Source organism: Microcaecilia unicolor, chromosome 11, assembly GCF_901765095.1.
Source record: "Microcaecilia unicolor chromosome 11, aMicUni1.1, whole genome shotgun sequence".
Taxonomy (NCBI): domain Eukaryota; kingdom Metazoa; phylum Chordata; class Amphibia; order Gymnophiona; family Siphonopidae; genus Microcaecilia; species Microcaecilia unicolor.
This window is the reverse complement of record NC_044041.1, coordinates 48,108,203-48,128,833: the sequence shown is the minus strand read 5'-3', so window position 1 is coordinate 48,128,833 and position 20,631 is coordinate 48,108,203. Positions and strand designations below refer to the sequence as shown.

General features: G+C 41.4%; 1 protein-coding gene across 2 annotated transcripts in view; it reads left to right on the top strand.

The window, feature by feature from the left end:
* The window catches only part of STX2 (syntaxin 2), a 111,914-nt gene that overhangs the window by 7,916 nt on the left and 83,367 nt on the right, over nt 1–20,631 (top strand). For both annotated transcript variants that reach the window (XM_030218192.1, XM_030218191.1), the window contains exon 2: nt 13,310–13,387. In XM_030218192.1, the coding sequence (XP_030074052.1) occupies nt 13,310–13,387 (78 nt within the window). The remainder of the gene's footprint in view (nt 1–13,309; nt 13,388–20,631) is intronic.

The window sequence follows — 20,631 nt, the reverse complement described above, 5'->3', positions numbered from 1 at the left end:
GAAATTACATGGAAATAATTTTTCATTCAAAGAATAGTTAAGCTCTGGGACTTGCTGCTGGAGGATGTGGTTACAGCGGTAGCGTGTCTGGGTTTAAAAAAAGGTTTGGACGTCCATAGTCTGCTATTGAGATAGACATGGGGAAGCCACTGCTTGCTTCAGGATTAGTAGCATGGAATGTCGTTACTAATTGGGTTTCTGCTAGGTACTTTTGATCTGGATTGGCCACTGCTGGAAGCAGGATACTGGGCTAAATGGACCATTTGTCTGACCAGTATGGCTATTCTCATGTTTGTTTGGGATAATGTGGGATATAAATGTTATAAACAAGTTTGAGTTCAGTGTGGCTTACAATAAACAGTATAGGATGCATAAGAAAGTAATTTGTTGTAAGAATCCAATTTTACATTACAGTATCGTAAACATACTGGGATAACTATGTTATGTTTAACATTTAGAAAATATATTATGAATGAGAAATTGTACATAAAGCAAAGAGAAAGTTAATGGTAAATAGAGTAATAACCAATTCAGGTAATAATTAGTTGTTTGAGATATGGTTGTTCTTTGTGAGGGTTTGTATGAATAGGAACGATTTGAAGATATGTTCTTATGTAGACTTGATTGCTGAAGGATGTGTTCAAGACATATAGTACAGCTGGTTAAACATAGCAGAAACCATACTGAGTTAAGACCAAGATCATCAAGCTCAGCATTGTGTCTCTGACAGTATACTACATGTCTTAGTTTTTCATACCTGGCTTATTTGTGACCATTGTGGGAAATGTCACGAGATACAAAAAAAATGAGGTTTTATTTAATTCTCTTAGAGCAAATGATTTGTAATATTACAGTTAATCCTTTTTATGTGAACAAATGAAAAAGTTTCAGATGTTCAAATGTAATTTTTGCAGACTGCTTATGGACCTATGACATGAAACATCAGCTATTCTTAACATTCTCACTACTTGGTCACATTTTCCCAGAGCCTGTCGTGTTTTTATATGGATTGTACCTCTAGTAACTTGCCCAGAGCTCTCTTGAACTTTAAATTAGTTACCTTGGCCACATCCTGCAGTAACATATATTTGACAGCTTAACTGTACATTGTGTAAGAATATATGATTTTAGTCTGCTGGTTGTTTCTTGGAGTATCATCTTGTTTTAGTGTTTTTAAAAGATTTTAAACAATTATTCTCTACTAAATCCTTCACCCCCATCCATCATATCCCCTCTGTCAGCTCTTTTCTGAAATGAAGGTCCCTAACCTGTTTATCCTCTTTCATAAGGGAGGTGTGTTGTCCTCTGTATAATTTTTGCTTTTCTGGATATTATGGAACTAGAAAAGATACAGAGAACTGCGCACAATATGCAAGGTGCATTTGCACTAGGGATCTATACAGAGGCATAATGAGATTCTCAGTTTCATAATATTTTGAGGCCTTTTTGCTAAAGTACACTAGTTTTGTATCTAAACACACAGTGCATGCAAACCTCATCTCATGGCATGTGCAGATACTGTGCAGGGGGTGTGCCCAGCTTGCGTTTACTCCACAGGGCAGACGTGTACCACACAGGCACTGTGTTATGTGCAGTGGCAGCACAGGTGCTCCCATTCTGTCTGCGCCATCATGTAACCTAGCACAGGCCCACTCAAACAAAACAACCCCCCCCCTTCCAAACAGTGCACCATCCACACCATACCCCTGGCACTTACTCACAGGCTCTCCCTGGTGGGCTAGTGTGACCTGGGTGTGAGCAACCCCCTTCCACTGTACCCTGTCTGGCTTTGGTTTTCAATATGATGACTGACATAGCATGAAATTGGGAGCCAAGATGGCATCGAGAACAGACATAAGTGCGGAGAGCTCCTGAGTGAAGCGTAGAACCTAGTGCTGCTAGTTTCCACTGAGCTTGTATCATGGGGAAACAAAAAGGAGCCTCTTGGACATACCTTCATGCTCCGGGGGCCCCGCGATGCTTGATTCAGGCTATTGTTCTGGGGTCAATCTCTGCTCTTGTTGTGACAGCGGTACCTCCTTTTGGGGAGAAGCAGAATGAGTTTGCCGATCTCAGTGCGGACCGGGCTTCATTGACCCCAGAACAGAGGCTGGCGCCCCCGCAACCCAGAAGCAGTTCAGAGAGGAGCAGCATCGAAGAGCAGCTATCCCATGTGGATTTGGTGGCATTCAGCCAAGGAGGGGCTGCAGGCTTGGTGACCTCAGGGGAGAGTTTTGTGACAGAGATTCAGTCCGTGCCCAGAGTTGAAGTTGGGAGTGGCGAGGCTTGCTGATGTAACATCTTAAAGTTCAGTGATATTCCTAAGCCAGCAGTAGTCCATTTAGATGCCCTGTGGCAGGTGGTTTTGGTGATTGACTCTAACATTAAGAAGGCTTATGGAGTCTTAAGTGATTGATTGTGGTACAATTTCAGCTAAGGTTGTGAAACATGGAGAGACTTTACAGGCTAATTGGGAGAAGTTGAGAAAACATGAGAAATAGTTGACTGAGTTGAAACATCTACAGGCAGATATCATTAAAGAAAGATCGATGATATCAAGGAAACTGGAGTATATGGAAAATCAACAGAAGAGAAAAAAGAACCTGAGATTTTTTAACTTTCCTAGGTCCCCTATTGTGTTTTGTTACCGAGATGGTCTGGAAGTATTTCCGTGAGATTTTAATTCCATCTGACCCCTATTTTTAGGGCTTACTACCGCAGTATGAAAGGGATTCAGGGTAGTCCTACCCCAAATGTAAGAGGAGCTTGTGATTCAAGGGACATGAATTTGTCAGTTTTTTTGCAAAGCTCTCTGGTAGCGATTGCAGCTAAGACTAGTCTCCTTGTTACTTTTGTACTGGAATATGATAGGGATTTCATTTTGCATTCTTTAAATAAGCAATTTTTTAGGCTCCATGTTTTTTTTTTTTTTCTGATATTTCTCAAGTTCCTCAGATGTAGAAAGGACATTTTGACTTTAAGCCTAGGGTTCTGGCTCTGGTTGCTTTATTTGTTTTGAATTTCTTGTGAATTGTTTCGTTTTTACCATTTAGATAAATACAACATTTCATTGATTTCATTGTAGCTAGGGAGTGTGATGCTAGTGTTATTGTGCTGCCTCAAGAGTCTTCTACAGGTTAGCACATTCTGGCTGTAGGTATTGCATGTCTTTACTTCTACTCATGTTATCCACTTTGTCCTTTTTATTTTTAAGTTGTTTCTTGGCTCCCAAACTTTAATTTTGTGGACTAAGTGGCTGATTTCCATAGTGTCCTACAGATCAATCCAGAGATGAGTGAGCTGTCAGCATCTTGGTTAACTGGGTGTCAGTAGCTCCTTCTGTACAGTGAGTGCATGAATCTTGCACGCTTGGTTCTGGCAGTGCACTTTGTCCTTCTGCAGGGCATCCCTGTAGCGGTGTTTGCCAGCTTTCTGGTTGGCTGTTTCTTGAAAACTTCCTGGTATGCTACAGAGGAGCTTTTACCTCCTGGAGCTTGTTAGGGGTCTGATTTGAGAAGGTTGCCAGCTTCCTTGTTCCCCACTTTATGGTGGCATTCTGGTGCAGTGGCAGCTTTGTTCTGGTGGCATGGAAGCCCTATCTGTTTCTCATTTCCCTGCAGCATGTCTGGGTTTATCTGGCTCGCTTCATCTCTTGGATGTCAAGCCTTGCTCCATCTCTTGGACGTCACTCAATTTACCACTCCATCACTGAATGCACAGCATTGCTCCTATTTTGAGTGGCGGGCCTGGCGCCATCGATGCTGGTAGTGTCCTCTGTCTGCGGGGGGAGCAGGGCACGTTGCCGCCTCTACCCCATTTCTGGTTGACAGGTTGGCCTACGTCTCTTGATATCATGTCTTGCTCTGTTTCGGCCGACCGGCTCCTCTGACATTGGATGTTGAGACTTCACCATGGATGGCTACTAGGCTAGGTTGGTTCTAGCAGTATATCTCTTTCCGTTCTTGGCTGCCTCTCTTCACTCAGTTTGGAGTACATACTCTTGCTCCATCTTAGAAGTAGGCATTGGCTCCGTCTCCAAAGACTTCCATACCTTATGGGGACTGACTTACTAAACTTTTAGTCACTAAAAGGGAAAAGATTCTTAGTAAATCAGTTTCTAAAGGAGCTATTGCTGATCAGAGGGGGTTCTGTATGACCCATGCCTCCAACACAAACACTTCATTTTCACAGTGAATAACTTTGGGTGTGGGGTGGAGGGGAAGCGAAAGAGATTTTAGCCACTGGCTCCTAAGGTTTGGGGCTGTGTCCTAGATTCAGTGAAAATTTGTTGAGGCCTTCTGTAGACGTTGGCATGGTTTTGCACTAGCGTCTATTGTGTGCTTAATGCAGATTATTAAAGGATACCTTTGTTTTGATTTGTAATTTTCAGACCAATGTACATGGCTGCTAACAACATATTGTCCATAATGACAGTCTAATTCAGAATCGATCATTTTGTACCTGTATTTGGGATACATTTTCTCTGTGTCACTTTAAATTGAAACAGTTGAGATTGATACTGGCTTACTTTACTAAGTATTCTTTTGCTCTTTTGGTCCAATTGATGATTTTGCCCCATCTTTATTATTGTAATGTTTTATATTTGGGACTTGGAGCTAAACATTTAAAGAAACTTCAGCTTATACAGAAAACTGCTGTTAGACTTTATTTTTAGATTTAATAGTTTTGCCAGTGTTTCTAATTACATGAAGACGTTGCACTGGCTTCTGGTTGCAGAAACCAATACAAGGGTTCTGTATATTATATCAAATAATCTATGCTACAACATTTTGATTGATTTATTATGATTTCTGCATCTCTCTTTGGTTCTTCATCTAGATTATTAAGGCAGTTAACTTTGTCCTTTATTTCATACCAGAGTACAATTTGTCAGAGTATTCAATACGTTGTTCACAGTTGTGATAATTCCTCTTTGGAATTTTTTCCTTTTAGTTATTAGGACAGAAGTAAATTATATGAAATTCTGGAAGCTATTGAAAGCATATTTTTTTGGTAGATGTTATTTTGTCTTGTACTAGGAGTACTCCTTTATTGTACATTGCTTTGAACCCTTTTTTTTTATAAAGGGGAAACAACGATTAAGAACAGTAATGTTAACACATGTCCACATTATATTTCATCTGCCATTTACATACCTAGTTTGTATTCCTCAGTCTACTACTTTTTTAGTGACTTCGAATAATTGAGGTGATTAAAATTGACATGATGTAATATGTTCCTTGTGTACCCCTAACTCATTCTAAACAGAGGTTCAAAGCGGTTTAACAAACTGAAGACAAAAAACAAAAGTACATGAACCAAAACAAGAATTAAGACATAAATCATTTAAACAAATACATCTTTAACCGTTTCCTAAAAGAAAGATAACTGAAAGATCCCTGTAACTTCTGAGGGAGAGAGAGCTAGAATTGTGGTGCCTGAAAGCACTGTCATTTAGCCCATGTCCCAATACCAACCTATGGGACTTTTCATGGTAGATCTCTCTCCTTTCAGAAAACAACAATTTACTCCTAAGGTACCGAGACTGTTTTAATGATAGGTTAAGTATTTACTAGTAACGGGGGCAATGGAACATCTTTTGGCTTGAGTAGATAAAATAAATAATGCTCTCCCCTCCCTCATCTCCTTAGTGGGTCTTGCTGTGTGAGGCAATAAATTGGTAGGACCACAACCCTACTCTGTGGGTCATTCTATTCTGCTTTCTGACTGGTTAGCAATTTCATGTTTGAAATGAGGTGAATACTAATCTGTTTCTGGTGACTTGTTACTCTCTACTGTATTGCATCTTCTGGATTTACAGTGATTTACTTTAGTTGCTTAGAATCATCATAAAGAGGGCTTCCAGTTTGGGCACTGCGCTGAGATCCTCCTCAGTAGCAGAGACAGTGTGTTCATTTAATTTTTCTGCTATTACCTTTTCCTCCCTGAATATATCCCTTATCCTTTGGTCATCTACCAGTCCAACCAACTCCCTCACAGACTTTTTTTTTTTTTTTAATACCACAAGATTCTTTTCAGAGTTTCTTATGGCTTGCCTTATTACTGTTTTACATCTTACTTGCAGTGCTTTATACTCATCATGGTGTTCCTCATTAAGGTCTACTTTTCATTTTCTAAAAAATACTTTTTTTGGCTTTTACTATCTTATCCTCATTAAACTCGATGGCAGTCGTTTGGTTTAATTAACTAGTGAGCGGTTTATGAAAAGATTTTTTTCAATCCATAAAATATATTTATTGGGCTTTCAAAATGATCTTTTAAATAATTACATCTTATACAAAATTTTGACCTTGGCAGCTACTCCTTACAGTACTTTGCTGATTTCTTCATTTTATCAGTCTTTCTGAAATTTAAATGCAGCAATGGTTTAATAGTTAACAAAAATTTGATATACCACCTTTCTCACAAAATCAGTGGTTTACGATAATTTAAAAATAACAAAGGAAAAGCATCTACTGCTAGACCAAACATTCACCCATTCTGTCTTATCAAGTAATGCCCACGTTGCAGAGTTTCCCTTAATCCAGTCTAAGCACCTATAAAAGTTTTCTATTTCCCCTTAAATTGTTTTGAATAAGTCAAGCGCAGTTCCTCTGGCAAAAGATTCCATTGAACAGGCGCCTGCCAAAACGAAGCCTTACTTCTAGTAACTGTCAGGCATGCACATACATTATTTGGAATTGTGAGCTGATTAGCCACACCTGACCTCAAAACCCTCCCAGAAGCATATTACCATAACAAAGACTTCAAGTAGGGAGGAATCCCTTCATATAAAATCTGATGCACAAATGTTAAAATCTTATAAGGTGCCCTATATTCAACTGACAACCAATTGTTCATATAATGGAATCACATGTTCTCTACAACCCACTCTCCTTAACGATTTGGTAGGTCAGTTTTGCTATGTCTTCAAAATGCTTTAACAAATATTGGGGTAATCTTAACTCTAGCACATTTTCCATAGTCCAATCTAGATATTACAAACAATTGTAACAAAACATGCAAGGACACAGAATTTAAAAAAAATGCCCTTGATGCTGCCTTGAGGATGCTTAGATAAAAGCCTTCCCTTACCACCTGAGATATCTGTTCGTCAAACAGCGACTCCGAATCTAATATAACCCAAAGTATCAGAAGGATGTACAAACGGAAACCTTCCCTTCTAAAAATTGAAGAACTACCTCCTTCCATGGTAAATGTCTGGGCAGTCGGTGTCTGCATAGCTACAGGAGGAATTAGAGGGTGAGCTGTTCCCCGAGGAGCCCAATGATCCCACCACAATTTTTCCACAAAGAACAGTTGCCAGGATTTATCAATAAGGCTCTTCAGCTGCTTAATATTTCTGCTCCTGATCTCATGATTTCGACCTCATCAAATCCTAAGATGGCGAGCACTAGGTGGCCGCCTGAGTCTTTTTCCAGTTCATGAGGCGATGCAGGAGATCATCTCAACTCGGTGGATCACCCCAGATGCTACGCTGCAGGTCACGAAGGTGATGTTGCAACTTTACCCTGTTGTCACACCTGAACTGGAGAAGCTTGGCTTAACTAAGGTGGACTTGTCGGAGGCAGCAGTTACCAAAAAGACCACACTTCCTGTGGAAGGTGGTGTGGCATTGAAGAATGTCCAAGATATGAAATTGGAATCTGTCCTAAAGCTTTCATTTGAGGTTTTTATTCTCTGTGCAGACAGCAATCTGCAGCTAGGGCATGCTTTAGCTGGGTGCAACAGCTGGCAGATTCATTCCAGGATTCTGAGGCTTCTGCTTCTCTGGAGTTACTGGACGTGGAGATGGGTCTTGCTTATTTGGTGGACTCCTTGTATGACGTGCTACGGGTGTTGGCCAAGCAGATATCTTTGATGGTCTTAGCCCTCTGGTTGCACCATTGGGCGGCAGATGCTGTGTGTAAGCAGCACTTGATTAAACTCCCCTTTAAAGGAAAGCTCTTATTTGTGGAAGACTTGGAGAAGCAGATGAAAGATCTGGGTGATTCTGTCAGTCTGGAGGATAAGCCTAAGGGCTTTCTTTTGTAACTTGCTCTCGTTTTTGGGACATCAGACAATAGAGCAGGGTAACTGAGCCAAAATCTAGAAAGTCTAGACAGTCCTCTCATTCTGACAAGCGAGCCCCAGCTCAGCAGGCCAGAACAACTCTGGCCCCACCCCTCGTAGTGATGAGGCACTGGACCACTCCTCAGCCTGGATCGGAGAATGACTGTCCATGTTCTACAAGGAGTGGGCCAGTATCACTTCAGACCAATGGGTCCTCGAGAAGGTTACAAATTAGCATTCGCCACTCCAATTCCCATGTGGAAACTCGCTCAAGATGGCGGCAGTTCAAGTTACTCTGCAGTTCTTGCTGGACTGGCCGTCTTTTCGGTGCCTTTATGGGAGCACGGGCAAGGCCCCTATTCCATTTATTTTGTCGTTCCCAGAAAAGGTGGTTCCTACCGTCCAGTTCTCTGTCTCAAAAAGGTCAAAAGGTTCCTGAAGATCTGTCTTTTCTGCCTAGAGACGTTGTGGTCTGTTCTGTCCACAGTTCAACCAAGGGAGTTTCTCACAGCTTTGGACCTACTTTCATTTTCCGATTTGGCTGCCTCCTCATAGATTCCTGCAGTCTGGGCCAGCATTATCAGCTTCAGGCCATACCCTTTGGTCTTGTCACGGCACCTCGGACCTTCTCGAAGGTCATGGTGGTGGTGGCTGCATTCTTGCAGCAGCAGGGCATTCAGGCCCATTCCTATCAGGACGATTGGTTGATTCCAGCTTCAGGAGAGTTGTCAACCACGGAGCAGGTGATCGCTCTCTTGTAATTGTTGGGCTTGGTGATCATTCTGTATAAGAGTCTGTTACAGCTCACCCTGGTTTTGGAATAACTGGGAGTCTGCTTCGACACGGCCTGGGACAAGGTGTTTTTGACCATTCAGAGGCGAGTCAAACTGCAGACACAAACTTATCTCCTCTTGCGATCCTCTCTTCCTCAGGTTTGGGATTATGTCCAGGTCCTTGGCTCGATGGCAGCGACCTTGGAGGTAGTCCCCCTGGGCCAGGGCCTGCATGCGGCCCCTCCACCACTCTGTTGATTTGTTGGTCTCTGGTTTCTCAGGGCTATGAGATTCAGTTATCTTGGTTCCTAGCAGTGCACCAGAGCATAAACTGGTGGCTCCGGGCCCCCAGTCTGCCATGCGGGATGCCCCTAGCTCTGCAGAGGTGGATGGGGTCATCACAGATTTATAACATTTGTATCCCACATTATCCCAAACAAGCTCAGGTTCAATGTGGCTTACGTTCAAGAAAAACATAAATGTGATAGATAATTATAACATTCTAACATATTAAGAATAATTCTAACATATTAAGAATAATTGTGTGTTTGTCGAAGCTAGGCTGGAGTATTGGTTATGTTGAAACATAAGAGAGACGGCAACACTAGTTTATCGTCTTTTGATAGGATATATACCTAATAGAAAAGCCTTTAATAATTTATGGAATCTCAGATAATCTTCTAAGTACTTTATTTGCTTGGGTAAAGAATTCCAAAGTTCGGTACTCTATGTGAAGCCTGTGACAAGGATTGATTTGTGAGAAAAACCTTTGCAGTTTGAATAATGGAGCGCGAGGTATTCTCTAGATGTTTTTACTGTATTACGTGAAGGTAAATCAATTAGTTGTTGCATATAGGAGTGTGATAAACCATATATGATTTAACAGTCATACATATTTCAAAGGTGATCCTTGCCTTTATGGAAATCCTCATGGGGTTGGATGCACTTTGTCTGCACTGGGTGGCTCAAGGTGTCTGGACTGTGGAGGAGTTGACTGATTAACTGGTTGGAGCTCAAGGTGGTGCGCAAGGCCTTCTGGGGGATTTCAAGCCCTGGTTGAGGGCAAACCAGTCCGCATTCTTTCCAACAATATGACAACTGTGGCATAAATTGCTAGGGTGGAATGCGGCTTATTTGAGCGGAGACTCATCTGCAACAGCTCTTGGCGGCACACGTAATGGGGTGCAGAATGGCCGGGTGGATTACTTGAGCACGAATGTATTGGATCTGTGTGAATGGGAGCTCTCGGCAGAGGCCTTTCGGCTGGTCACTCGGAAGTGGGGCATTCCGGTCATGGACTTCATGGCATCCCATCGCAACGCAAAAGTTCCCAGTTTTTCAGCAGAAAAAGAGAGGGTGTTTCGGAAGGGCTGGATATGCTGCTCCAGCCATGGCTGGCAGGCATTCTTCTGTACGTCTTCCTTCTGTAGCCCATGATCGGCAGGGTGCTCAGACAGATCATGGAGCATCCAGTTCTGGTGATCTCATAGCTTCAGATTGGCCCCGGAGACTGTGATATGTGGATCTGATCTGCCTGCAAGTGGACAACCTGCTGCGGCTGCTGATCAGTCCTGATCTACTCCTTTAGGGGCTAGTTGGATGGAAAATCCCTCCCACTTTGGTCTTATGACCTGGTTATGGAGTGGGCTAAATTGCTACTCTCCTCCAGACAAAGAAGCATTCTACTTCAATGGCGGATCTGGTGAGTTTTTGAGGCATGGTAGTTGGACAGGGCTGTCTCCCCATTTCATGCTTCCTTGTTGCACAGCGTGGCGTTTTTGCAGGAAGCCCTGGTGAACGGTATGGCTTATAACTCAGCGAAACAGGGGGTGGCTCTCACCTGCTATACAGGTCAGCTGCTTCATTCCTCATTTGTCTTTCATCCTGATGTCATCTTTTTTTGGAAAGGGGTCAATCACCTGAAGTCTCTAGTTCATCCTCCTTGTCCAGAATGGAACTTGAATCTAGTGCTTCATGCCTTGCAGAAGGCTCCGATTGTGTCTTTTTCTTGCCTCTCTAAAGATCTTCACTTTAAAATCAGTTTTCTGGTTGCCATTACCTCAACCCGATGGATTTTAAAACTTCAGGTGTTGTCCTGTTGGGATCCCTTTTTCTGGTTGTTGCTGAAGGGGGGTTATGCTGCATTCAGTTCCATCCTTTCTTCCAAAGGTTCTTTCTGCCTTTCATCCTAAACAACCTTTGTTTCTTCTACCTTTTCAGGAGGATTATCCTGAATTTTGTTTCTACGTTTGCTTGATTTTCGCTGGGTTCTGATACACTATCTACATGTGACCAACGAGTTTCTCGATCAGATCATTTGTTCATGGTTTGCTTCGGCACATGGAAAGGCAAGGTGCCTGCCAAAGCCACAATTGCTCAATGGGTTAAAGAAGTTATTGCATCTGCGTACTTGGCAGGCAAACCTTTTCCAGTGCATTTCTGGGCCGTTCTATGCGAGCAGTCACCACTTCTTGGGCGGAAGCACAGCTCTTTTCCTTGGAGGAGACTTATAGGGCAGCATCATGGTCTAACCTGCATACATTCTTCAGGCGTTACTGTTTGGATGTATCTGCTCGGTCCAATGCATCTCTTGGTGTTTTCGGCACTCTCCATGGGAGTTTCTGGTACCCATCTACTTAAGGACTGCTTTGTTACATCCCACAAGTCTCTGGATTCATCTGCTGCTGACGCTATGGAACAAAAAATTATGTAAAGCCAGACAAAACATAAGTTATTACGTTATTCATTATTAACATTAAAGATTAATAAGTATATGGGAAGATGTCGTAATTCATAGAGACTGATGAGAAGGTGGGTGAGTTGTGGACTGTAAGCTCATATGAAAAGAGTTGCCACTGAGAGCAATATATTGTACATGTGGTATTCGTTGTTGAGCATTGGGCGTTTTATTGCACTTTAAAAGTTAAGGCATTTTTAGGTGTAAAACCTTTATGGTAATTGTTGGAGGGTGTTTGCTGCATTTTTAGAAAGGACTCCGTGCAGCTAACATAAAGTTAATGTGGAATGGAATGTTATCTGCCTTGGTGACCTCTGCATTTAACTGCAGTGTTCAGTCCCTGCCCATTCCACACCACAAAATGGTATTTTCTGCATTAGCTGTTTTTCAGAACAAACGGTATGTGCTGTTAGCCTTCAGTAATGCTTGAGTTAAACAGCTAAGTAAATAGGAATCACAAACTTTTAAAAATATACTCCTGTTTACCTTTTACACAGAATGGTTTTGGATGTGTTTCTGGAGAAAAAAATCTGTAAGGCAACTGTGTAGATGTGAGAGAGACTGCTCATCCCTGTCAAGAATGGATCTACTCTTTAGGATCTGCCAGGAACTGGCTGCTCTGCGACAAGTTGCTGGGCTTCATGAACTTTTGCCTAACCATAGGAACATAACTCAAATTTGCAACAGGAACGAGGGGCATAGGAGGAAGGTGGAAAGGAAACCGAGGAGTAGTATGAGGTTATATTTTCTTTATGGAAAGGGTGGTGGATATGTGGAACGGCCACCCAGTGAAGGCGATAGAGCCGAGATCTGTCTGAAGTCAAGAAAGCATGGGACAAGTACAGAGGAGAGATTGCTAAGGAAGAGGGATGATAGAAGTTATTAGTTGATATGGATGGGCAGACTGGATGGGCCATATGGTCTTTATCTGCTGTCATTTTCTATGTTTCTAGCTATTTCTTTAGCCTGATTTACGCAGCTATTTTGCTTTCTGGTAAAAATAGGTATGCAAATTAACTAGATTACTTGTATCATCTGGCATGTGTTCAGTGTCTATTAAGGAAAACAGAAGAAGGGTCTGACCAAATGCTAGGCAAAAAGGCATCTGTTCATGTACTGGCTCCAGACCTTTCTCCCTACTAGGAATCTTAAATGTGGAGCACAGATTGAATGTGTGTACCTTTTTGTGGCAGGTAGAAGTATGCCTGTGAGAGAGCACATAAAAGGTGGAACACATTTGAATTGTATCCAGAATTGGAGGAATAGCCTAGTGATTATTAGCTGTATATAATATGTAAACTGCATTGATTGTAACCACAGAAAGGTTGTATATAAAACCCCATTCCCTTCCCCTTCAAGGATACATAAGTGACAGATTGAGATGGGATGCCAAAGGGAGACCTAAGCAAATATAATCTCCAGAAAGAATCATGGTACAGAGAAATAGGCATATGTGCATGCAAGGAAAATGTGTGTATTTTCTTTTTTCAGGATCTTTGTAGCTTTCTGCTGCAAAACTCAAAGGGTTAATGGATTATTGACCTGGACTCAGGTACCCAAGTTAAAATATTTTAAATGCTTAAAATGATGTCCCTTGCTATTATTTATTGATCCCTAACACTTCTCTCCCAGAGTTGTGTGCATTTGCACATACTTTCTGTGAGCCCTATTGCCCTCTTTAAGGTGTTCAGTGCTTAGTGTATTGATTGAATATTGTATTTTACAGTGTAAAGGAAATGAAGAAGATGGTGAGACTACCGTTGTTGTTGAAAAGGATCATTTTATGGATGAATTTTTCCATCAGGTAAGAAACAGTTAATCAACATAAATGTTTCTTGTTATCTGAATAATTAGATACTGCTGCAAGGGTGCAAGGTATCCTAGTTCACAATTTTAGGCAGAGTCTCTCTATAAGATAACTTAAGTAAAGGTCACATTACAGGGTATATTCTGAACCACTTCAGAATAAAAATGGTGAAAGGTAATGGATTAAAAGCAGTACCACTTCTTTAGCGCTGTTCGGATGGTCTCCGCTTCATGGAGCTTGCAATTCAGTCAAGCACAGAGAGGATGAATAATTTTTAGTAAAGTATCCTTGAGATGGGACTGGAAATTCTGTAGTTTGTGTGTGTGATGAGGGGGGGGTTCAAAAGCAGTCTGAGGTGGATCTTTAAACTGGATTTGAACACTGCCAAGAGATTGAACAAATTCACTAACTTGGGGGCCCTTTTACTAAGTTGTGCTAAGAGGGGGGAAGCCTGTGCTAGGGTCAGCGCTAAGGCCCTCTTTTATCTCAGTGGGTAAAGGGTTGCCTTTTTATTTATTTTTTTTAAGCAATGGCTGTGCAGTAAGTGAACCATTTACTGCCACCTATTGAGGTGGCAGTAAGGGCTCCTGTGCTAACCTGGTGGTAACCAATTTGCACTGGGTAAACACCAGCGCTACAAAAATAGAAAATATTTTTTTATTTTTTTTTATTTTTTTTATTTATTTATTCATCAATTTAATTTTACACGCTTAACATGCAATTGAAATACATTGCATAACTTGAATAAAAAAGATAAGAACAAAATTAACTATAAATGTCAAAACTTACGGGCTCACACATTAGCCCTAGGAAAAAACAAGTTATACAATTAATTAGACCACAACTAAGCAGTAAACGGGGGGAGTGTTTTAGATAATAGGAGATCTCTAAAGAGGAAAACAAAAAGCTTTGCATATATGGCCTGGCCTATATATTCCCTTTATATCTTTTATAATCAGGTGATATCACTTACTCTATAGGTTTAATGGACAGTTTTTTCATTTCTAGGAATGCTTTAAGATGTTCTGGCTCAAAAAAGGTATACTTAACACCCATATATTTAATCAGACATTTGCAAGGATATGCAAGTAAATATGTTGCTCCCAGCGTTCGGGTCTCCTCTCTAAACAACAAAAAATTTTTTCTCCTATCTTGGGTTGTTTTACAAACATCAGGATATACCCATACTCTCTGACCACAAAAAGTTTTCATAGCATTTTTAAAGTATAACTTCATGACTGAATTCAAGTCCTGTTCAAAAACAAATGTTATCAATAAAGTTCTTCGTTGATCTATTTCAGAAAAAGATGTTTCTAGGATTAATGATACATCCAACTGGTCATGAGAGTCCAAAGGCAGATTTCTCAAATTACTTTTTTTTTCGCTATCCCACAGATCAGCTTGCAGTGGAATTGATAAATAATAAATTTTATTTAAAGGAGGAATAGCTAAATCTGGGTATAGCAAGATTTCTTGTAAGTACTTCTTGAAGACTTCAACAGGACTCAATTCTTTAATCCAAGGAAAATTTAATATTCTTAAGTTCAATCTTCTATTGAAATTCTCAAATTGTTCTATTTTCCTATGTACCAGTATTTTATCTGCAGTCAAAGAGTCAGTCAGGGATTTTAAAGTTTTTACTTCCTGCTGAAGTTGCTCAGTTTGTAAAGTTGTCTCCTGCTTAGATTTTTCAAAAGTGTTAGTCAGAGAATCAATTTTACTCACTAGTTGCGAGGTTTCCCGGGCTGTTTTTGAAACCGTCTGATTTAAGCCCTGTAATGTCTTCCATATCGCCTGTAGAGTTATCTCCGCGGGGGATTCTTCCTCCAAGATTGTTTCTTCCGCGTTCAGGACGGAGTCAGCGCCATCCGAGGTTTGGGCTTGAACGCCTTCCGTTACAGCCACTGCCTCCTCTCTCCGCCCTGATATCGCAGGGCACGGAGGTCGATTATCTGGGGGCGAAAGTGATGTTTCCCAGTCCGAAGGGGCCATAGCTCCTCCAATGGCCCCTAAATCGGTTTCGCTCACCCTTGGCACGGGAACAGGCGTGGTGAATCGATCCAGCGTTTGTTGGAACGGGGAGGAAGTTCGGGCCATTGGCGTCAGGCCTTTCACTATCCCCTTCCTCTTAGTATGGGGCATCGCTTCGACAAAAGGTAAGAAAGAAAAAGGCTACCAACAAATCTGCCGTGCTCAATCCACACAAACGCTCAGGCCGCCATCTTGACACGCCCCCTCGAGAGTCATACTCCTAAATTGATCTCTTTAATAGAAAATATTTTTGTAGCGCTGGAAATGGAGTTCTCGGGGGGTGGGAACTACCACCGGACTGCTGCGGTAGCCCGTCGGTACTTCCAGTTTGGTGTATGTGGTAAGCCCGAGGTGGGCTTATCGCTGCTTAATGAAAGGGGCCCCTTAGGTAAGGTATTCTAGGAACACTGTGCCACAAAACAGACAAGACATTGGGTGAAAAGACTTGATTGATATGCCCTGTTAACTTTTTGAGATCAGCAGGTGAAATACCTTTGCTGCCACCTGTTAAGTTTGATTTTATGTTAGTAATAGCATGAACATTTTTTTTTTACTTGTTTGTTGTCCGAGTGAAACATACATCAAAAGTTAAACAATGTACAATTAAGCTGTGGAATTTGTTGGCCGGACGGTGTTGTCAAGGAAGTTAGCATAAATGGGTTTGAAAAAGGTTTAAATGCATTCTTGGGGGAGCAGTCCATAAACCGTTATTAGCCATGTAGGCTTGTCAGAGCCACTGTTATCTCCGGGTACGACAGGGAATGCAACTACTTTTTGAGATTCTTCCAGGTACTTGTGACTTGGATTGGCCAATGTCAGAGACAGGATGACGAACTTGATGGACATTTAGTCTGACCTAATATGACTTATGTTCTTGTTATGTTGATATTTGCTGTCTCTTAGCTTGAGTAATTTGGTAAGGCTATTCATAAATTGAATAGAATAAAATTAAAATGCAGTGTTGCTAGAGTTTTCTTTGCATGTTTTAATGTTATCTTATGTACCATTTATATTAGAATGTCACTTTGAATTATAGCACTGTAGTCAGTAAATTGAAAAGGAAAAACAATAGAAATAAAAGGTTTTTATTTACAGTAGATAAAGATTGGGTGGTTGCAGAGTGGACTTTGCCATACTGCACAGTTTAATGACCCACAATCTAATTCCCAGGGAGGATGACTTGCATCACTTTTTGTCTCTTCAGTCTTTACTACTCTAGCCAGTAGGTGCTGTTTGTTGGGATACAGGACTCCAACCACCTTGAAACTAGTCTGGAGGTCTGTGGATAGTCTGACTCAGGACTGACGATATACCTGCTTCTATATACATATGCAGCTTCCATAGCATTTATGTGAAAATCTGTTTATTAAGAGTAATGTAGCAAAGACCATTACAGTGTAAGTATTTTGTTATAACCACAAAATTGCCATCAGCAATACAAACCCCACCCTTCTCTTAACCGTTAAATGAGCAATCCGTTTACCCCTAATGTTTAGAATGAGCATAATTCAACAATTTAATAAGTGACTGCAAGCCCTTGGGGAAGGGGTGTGCCAGAATGGTTCCCAAGTCTCTTGAAACTGCTTGCTGGGTCTGCTGTCCAGAGAAGAAAAGCCTTGCCTGTCCAATCGCATTTGTGTAAGGAGTAAAGACCTTCAAGTTTGTATGTTAGGGCCATGTGCCTCCAGCCTATTCATTAATATGGATTTGATTCCATAAAGTGTTTAAAACCCACTGGTATGGGAGCTGTATATGTATAGCAGCCAAATAGAATTAGCAGATATCTCATGACCTTGGTGATTTTTATCAAAATATCCTGGTGGGCTACGCTAACACCAGATCAGTTGTTAATAAAACCACACTTATCGCAGACTGGGTCACATCAGATAACCTTGACCTTCTCCTCTTCCTTACAGAAACTTGGATTCATGATCAAACAGATCCAATCTTGCTAGATATGTCCCCCAGGTTATAAAATTTCCCACTGGCCACGGAAAGGAAAACGAGGTGGAGGAATTGCTCTAATCTGTCGTACCAATTTTATTGTAGAAATAATCGCTGACTCCAATACACCAAATCTAGAAATTGCTTCTTTCAGAATCTTTGACAGAAACTTATATGGTCACCTTAATTGCCTTCTGCTATATACCACCTGGCAATTGGAATGAAGTTCAGCAAACCTTTATGGATTTCATTTCTAGTACATGCATGTCCAGTCCTAATGTGCTCTTTTTATGGGACATAAATCTGCACCTAGAAAATTATTCATCAAACAGCACTCGTGATTGTTTAGACTTCCTCCACTCCTGGGACTTTACATGTTGGAATCAGCAAGCTACCCACATAAAAGGACACACGCTAGACCTGCTCTCGCATAAGTCGGCTGATGCCCTCAGTTTGCAATTAACTTACATTAGTTGGACAGAGGTCCCTTGGTCCGATCACTTTAAGTTGAACTGCTCCCTTTCATGGCTGGTAAAAGGCGCAGCGCGGACCCGAGCTCAACTGACATACCAAACAAAGGGGTAAGATAGACCCAAAGAATTTTTGGACATTAATCTATGATAAGGATTGGTCTGGGCAAGTAGATTCAATAGACTTCTTCTCACATTGGGATGAAAAATGCAGAAGTGTGTTGGACGCAGTAGCTCCAGTTCAAACATGCACATCAAGGCGGCAAATAGTTCCGCCGTGGTTTAATGAGGACCTAAAAGAACTCAAAGCCATTACTAGGAGGCGTGAAAGAGCCTGGAGAAAACAGAAGGATGATCTCAACCTTACTGCTTGGAAAAAATCTCAACGAGCATACAAATATGCAATTAGGAAATCTAAAAAATTATAAAACCAAAGTAAGACCAGATTACAAAGACTTAAAAAAACTATACTTCTATGTCAACAAATTGTTAGATACTACAGCACTCACCTCCACTACTCTTGTCATCCCATCTGCTGATCAGCTTGCTGTATTCTTTAAAGGTAAAATACTTTTAAGCTGCAGCGTTCACTACCTCAGTGCAGTTCTAGATTTGATCACTTCTTAAATGACCTAGAACCGGATTTAGATGGGCACCCAGCAGACAGAACATTTTTGCACTTTTCCGCACTTACCGTTGATTGTTACGCAAGAGATCCGCAGATTTTCCAGTAAGTTTTGCAGCTTGGACATATGTCCTAACTACTTAATTAAAACCGCCCCTACTTCGTAACTGATCTAACACAGCATTTAAACTTCATGCTAGGAAACAGATTCTTCCCTGAAACCCATGGAAACATATTACTCACCCCAATTCCAAAAGATGCCAAAAAAGATAGTACTGATCTAACTATCGCCCAATTGCATCAATCCCACTATTTGTAAAATTAATGGAGAGCATGGTGAATAAACAACTCAGTGAGTATCTGGATAGGTTCTCCATTTTACATGAATTGCAGTCGGGATTCCGTACCCTTCATAGCACTGAAACTGTGCTCGTCACACTTCTGTCAAACTTCAAGCAAGAAATAGCATTAGGGAAAAGCATTCTTCTACAATTTGATCTATCAAGTGCTTTTGACATGGTGGACCACACCTTCCTGTTAAGACTCCTTGATTACTTCGGAGCCGGTGGAAATGTGCTATCATGGCTGAAAGGTTTCTTAACCACCAGATCCTACCAAGTAAAGTCCAACTCAAGTTTATCCCCTCCATGGCAACCGGTCTGTGGTGTGCGTCAAGGCTCGCCCCTTTCCCCTACTCTCTTCAACGTAATGCTGATTCCCCTGGCCTCAGCCCTTTCAAAGCTTGGTCTTCACCCATTTATCTATGCAGAAGACGTCACTATCTACATCCCTTTTCGGACAGATTTCACCGAAATAACTAATGAAATCAGCCTTGGAATAAACACCATGCTCACTTGGGCTAACTCATTTAAATTAAAACTTATACAGAGAAGACTCATTGCCTTATCCTTTCCTCTCCCTTTAACAGATTCAGACCTGCTACCTTAAACACACCTGGCCCTGCCCATCTCTGAGAGTCTACGAATACTGGGAGTCATTATTGACCGAAACAACACTGTTGGATCATACCAACTCAACCACCAAGAAAGTATTCTTCTCTCTCTGGAAACTAAAACGATTGAAGCCTTATTTCCCAAGAGGAGTAGTTTGTAATTTAGTCCAATCACTAGTCTTAAGCCGAATCGATTACTGTAATGGTATATGCAGGGCAGAGACCTACTTCTCAAAAAAAACTACAAACTGCCCAAAACGCAGCAGCTCGACTAATCTTTGGTGCATCAAAGTTCAAAAGTTCCAGACCACTTCATGAGAAATTACACTGGCTTCCTGTAGAGGAGCGAATAACTTTTTAAAAATTTGCACCCTAATCCATAAGATCCTCCGGAGCAGCTCCAGCATACATGGATGCCCTAGTCAACTTGCCACCAAGGAATTCGTTTAGATCTTCTCGTTCATACTTAAACCTCCATTACCCTGCGTGTTCTGGTCTCATGTATAAAACCACATACGCTTCCACCTTTTCCTATATCAGCACTCATTTGTGGAATGCATTGCCTAAATCTGGTGTATGTTACTGGTGTCACCGGCGCCTTCAGTGATTCAATTATTGCTACCTGCGCTGGCCCTGCAGGCTTCCATCGACTGGGTCCTGCCCTCGCTTTCATCATTTCCTGTCTGGCAGGACCCGGCCAATAGAAGCCTGCAGGGCCACCTCAGGCGGCAATAATTGAATCACTGCAGGTGCCGGGGACATTAACATCACATTTTTACAGAAACTGATAACCAATAAGGGTACTTCAGTAAGTCACCTTGGGGATAAAGAGGCAGCGTATTGCTGTGCTACCTCTGGTGAATCAAATTGGTGCCAGCAGTCTGAGGAGGGCTGGATATAGAAGCATAAAATGCAGGCCCTTTTTATGGCACATGGCACAAACAGGAGTGAACTTAAGGCGTTTCTCTTGCAAGGATGCTGAATAATCGGGGAATATTAATACTGATTCACCATCATATTTAAGATTGTTCCTTTTCTTTCTGAAACCTTGTAAAATTTCCATCTTATGGAGGTAATTATGGACTTTCACTGTAACCATTAGAGAGGCCTCTTTCGGCCATCTTGTTGGCGGCTGATTTGATGTGCATGCTCCAGATAGAGCAGTCTGTTGGGGTCTGCTTATGATTATCGCATATTAAATAACTACACCAACTGATTA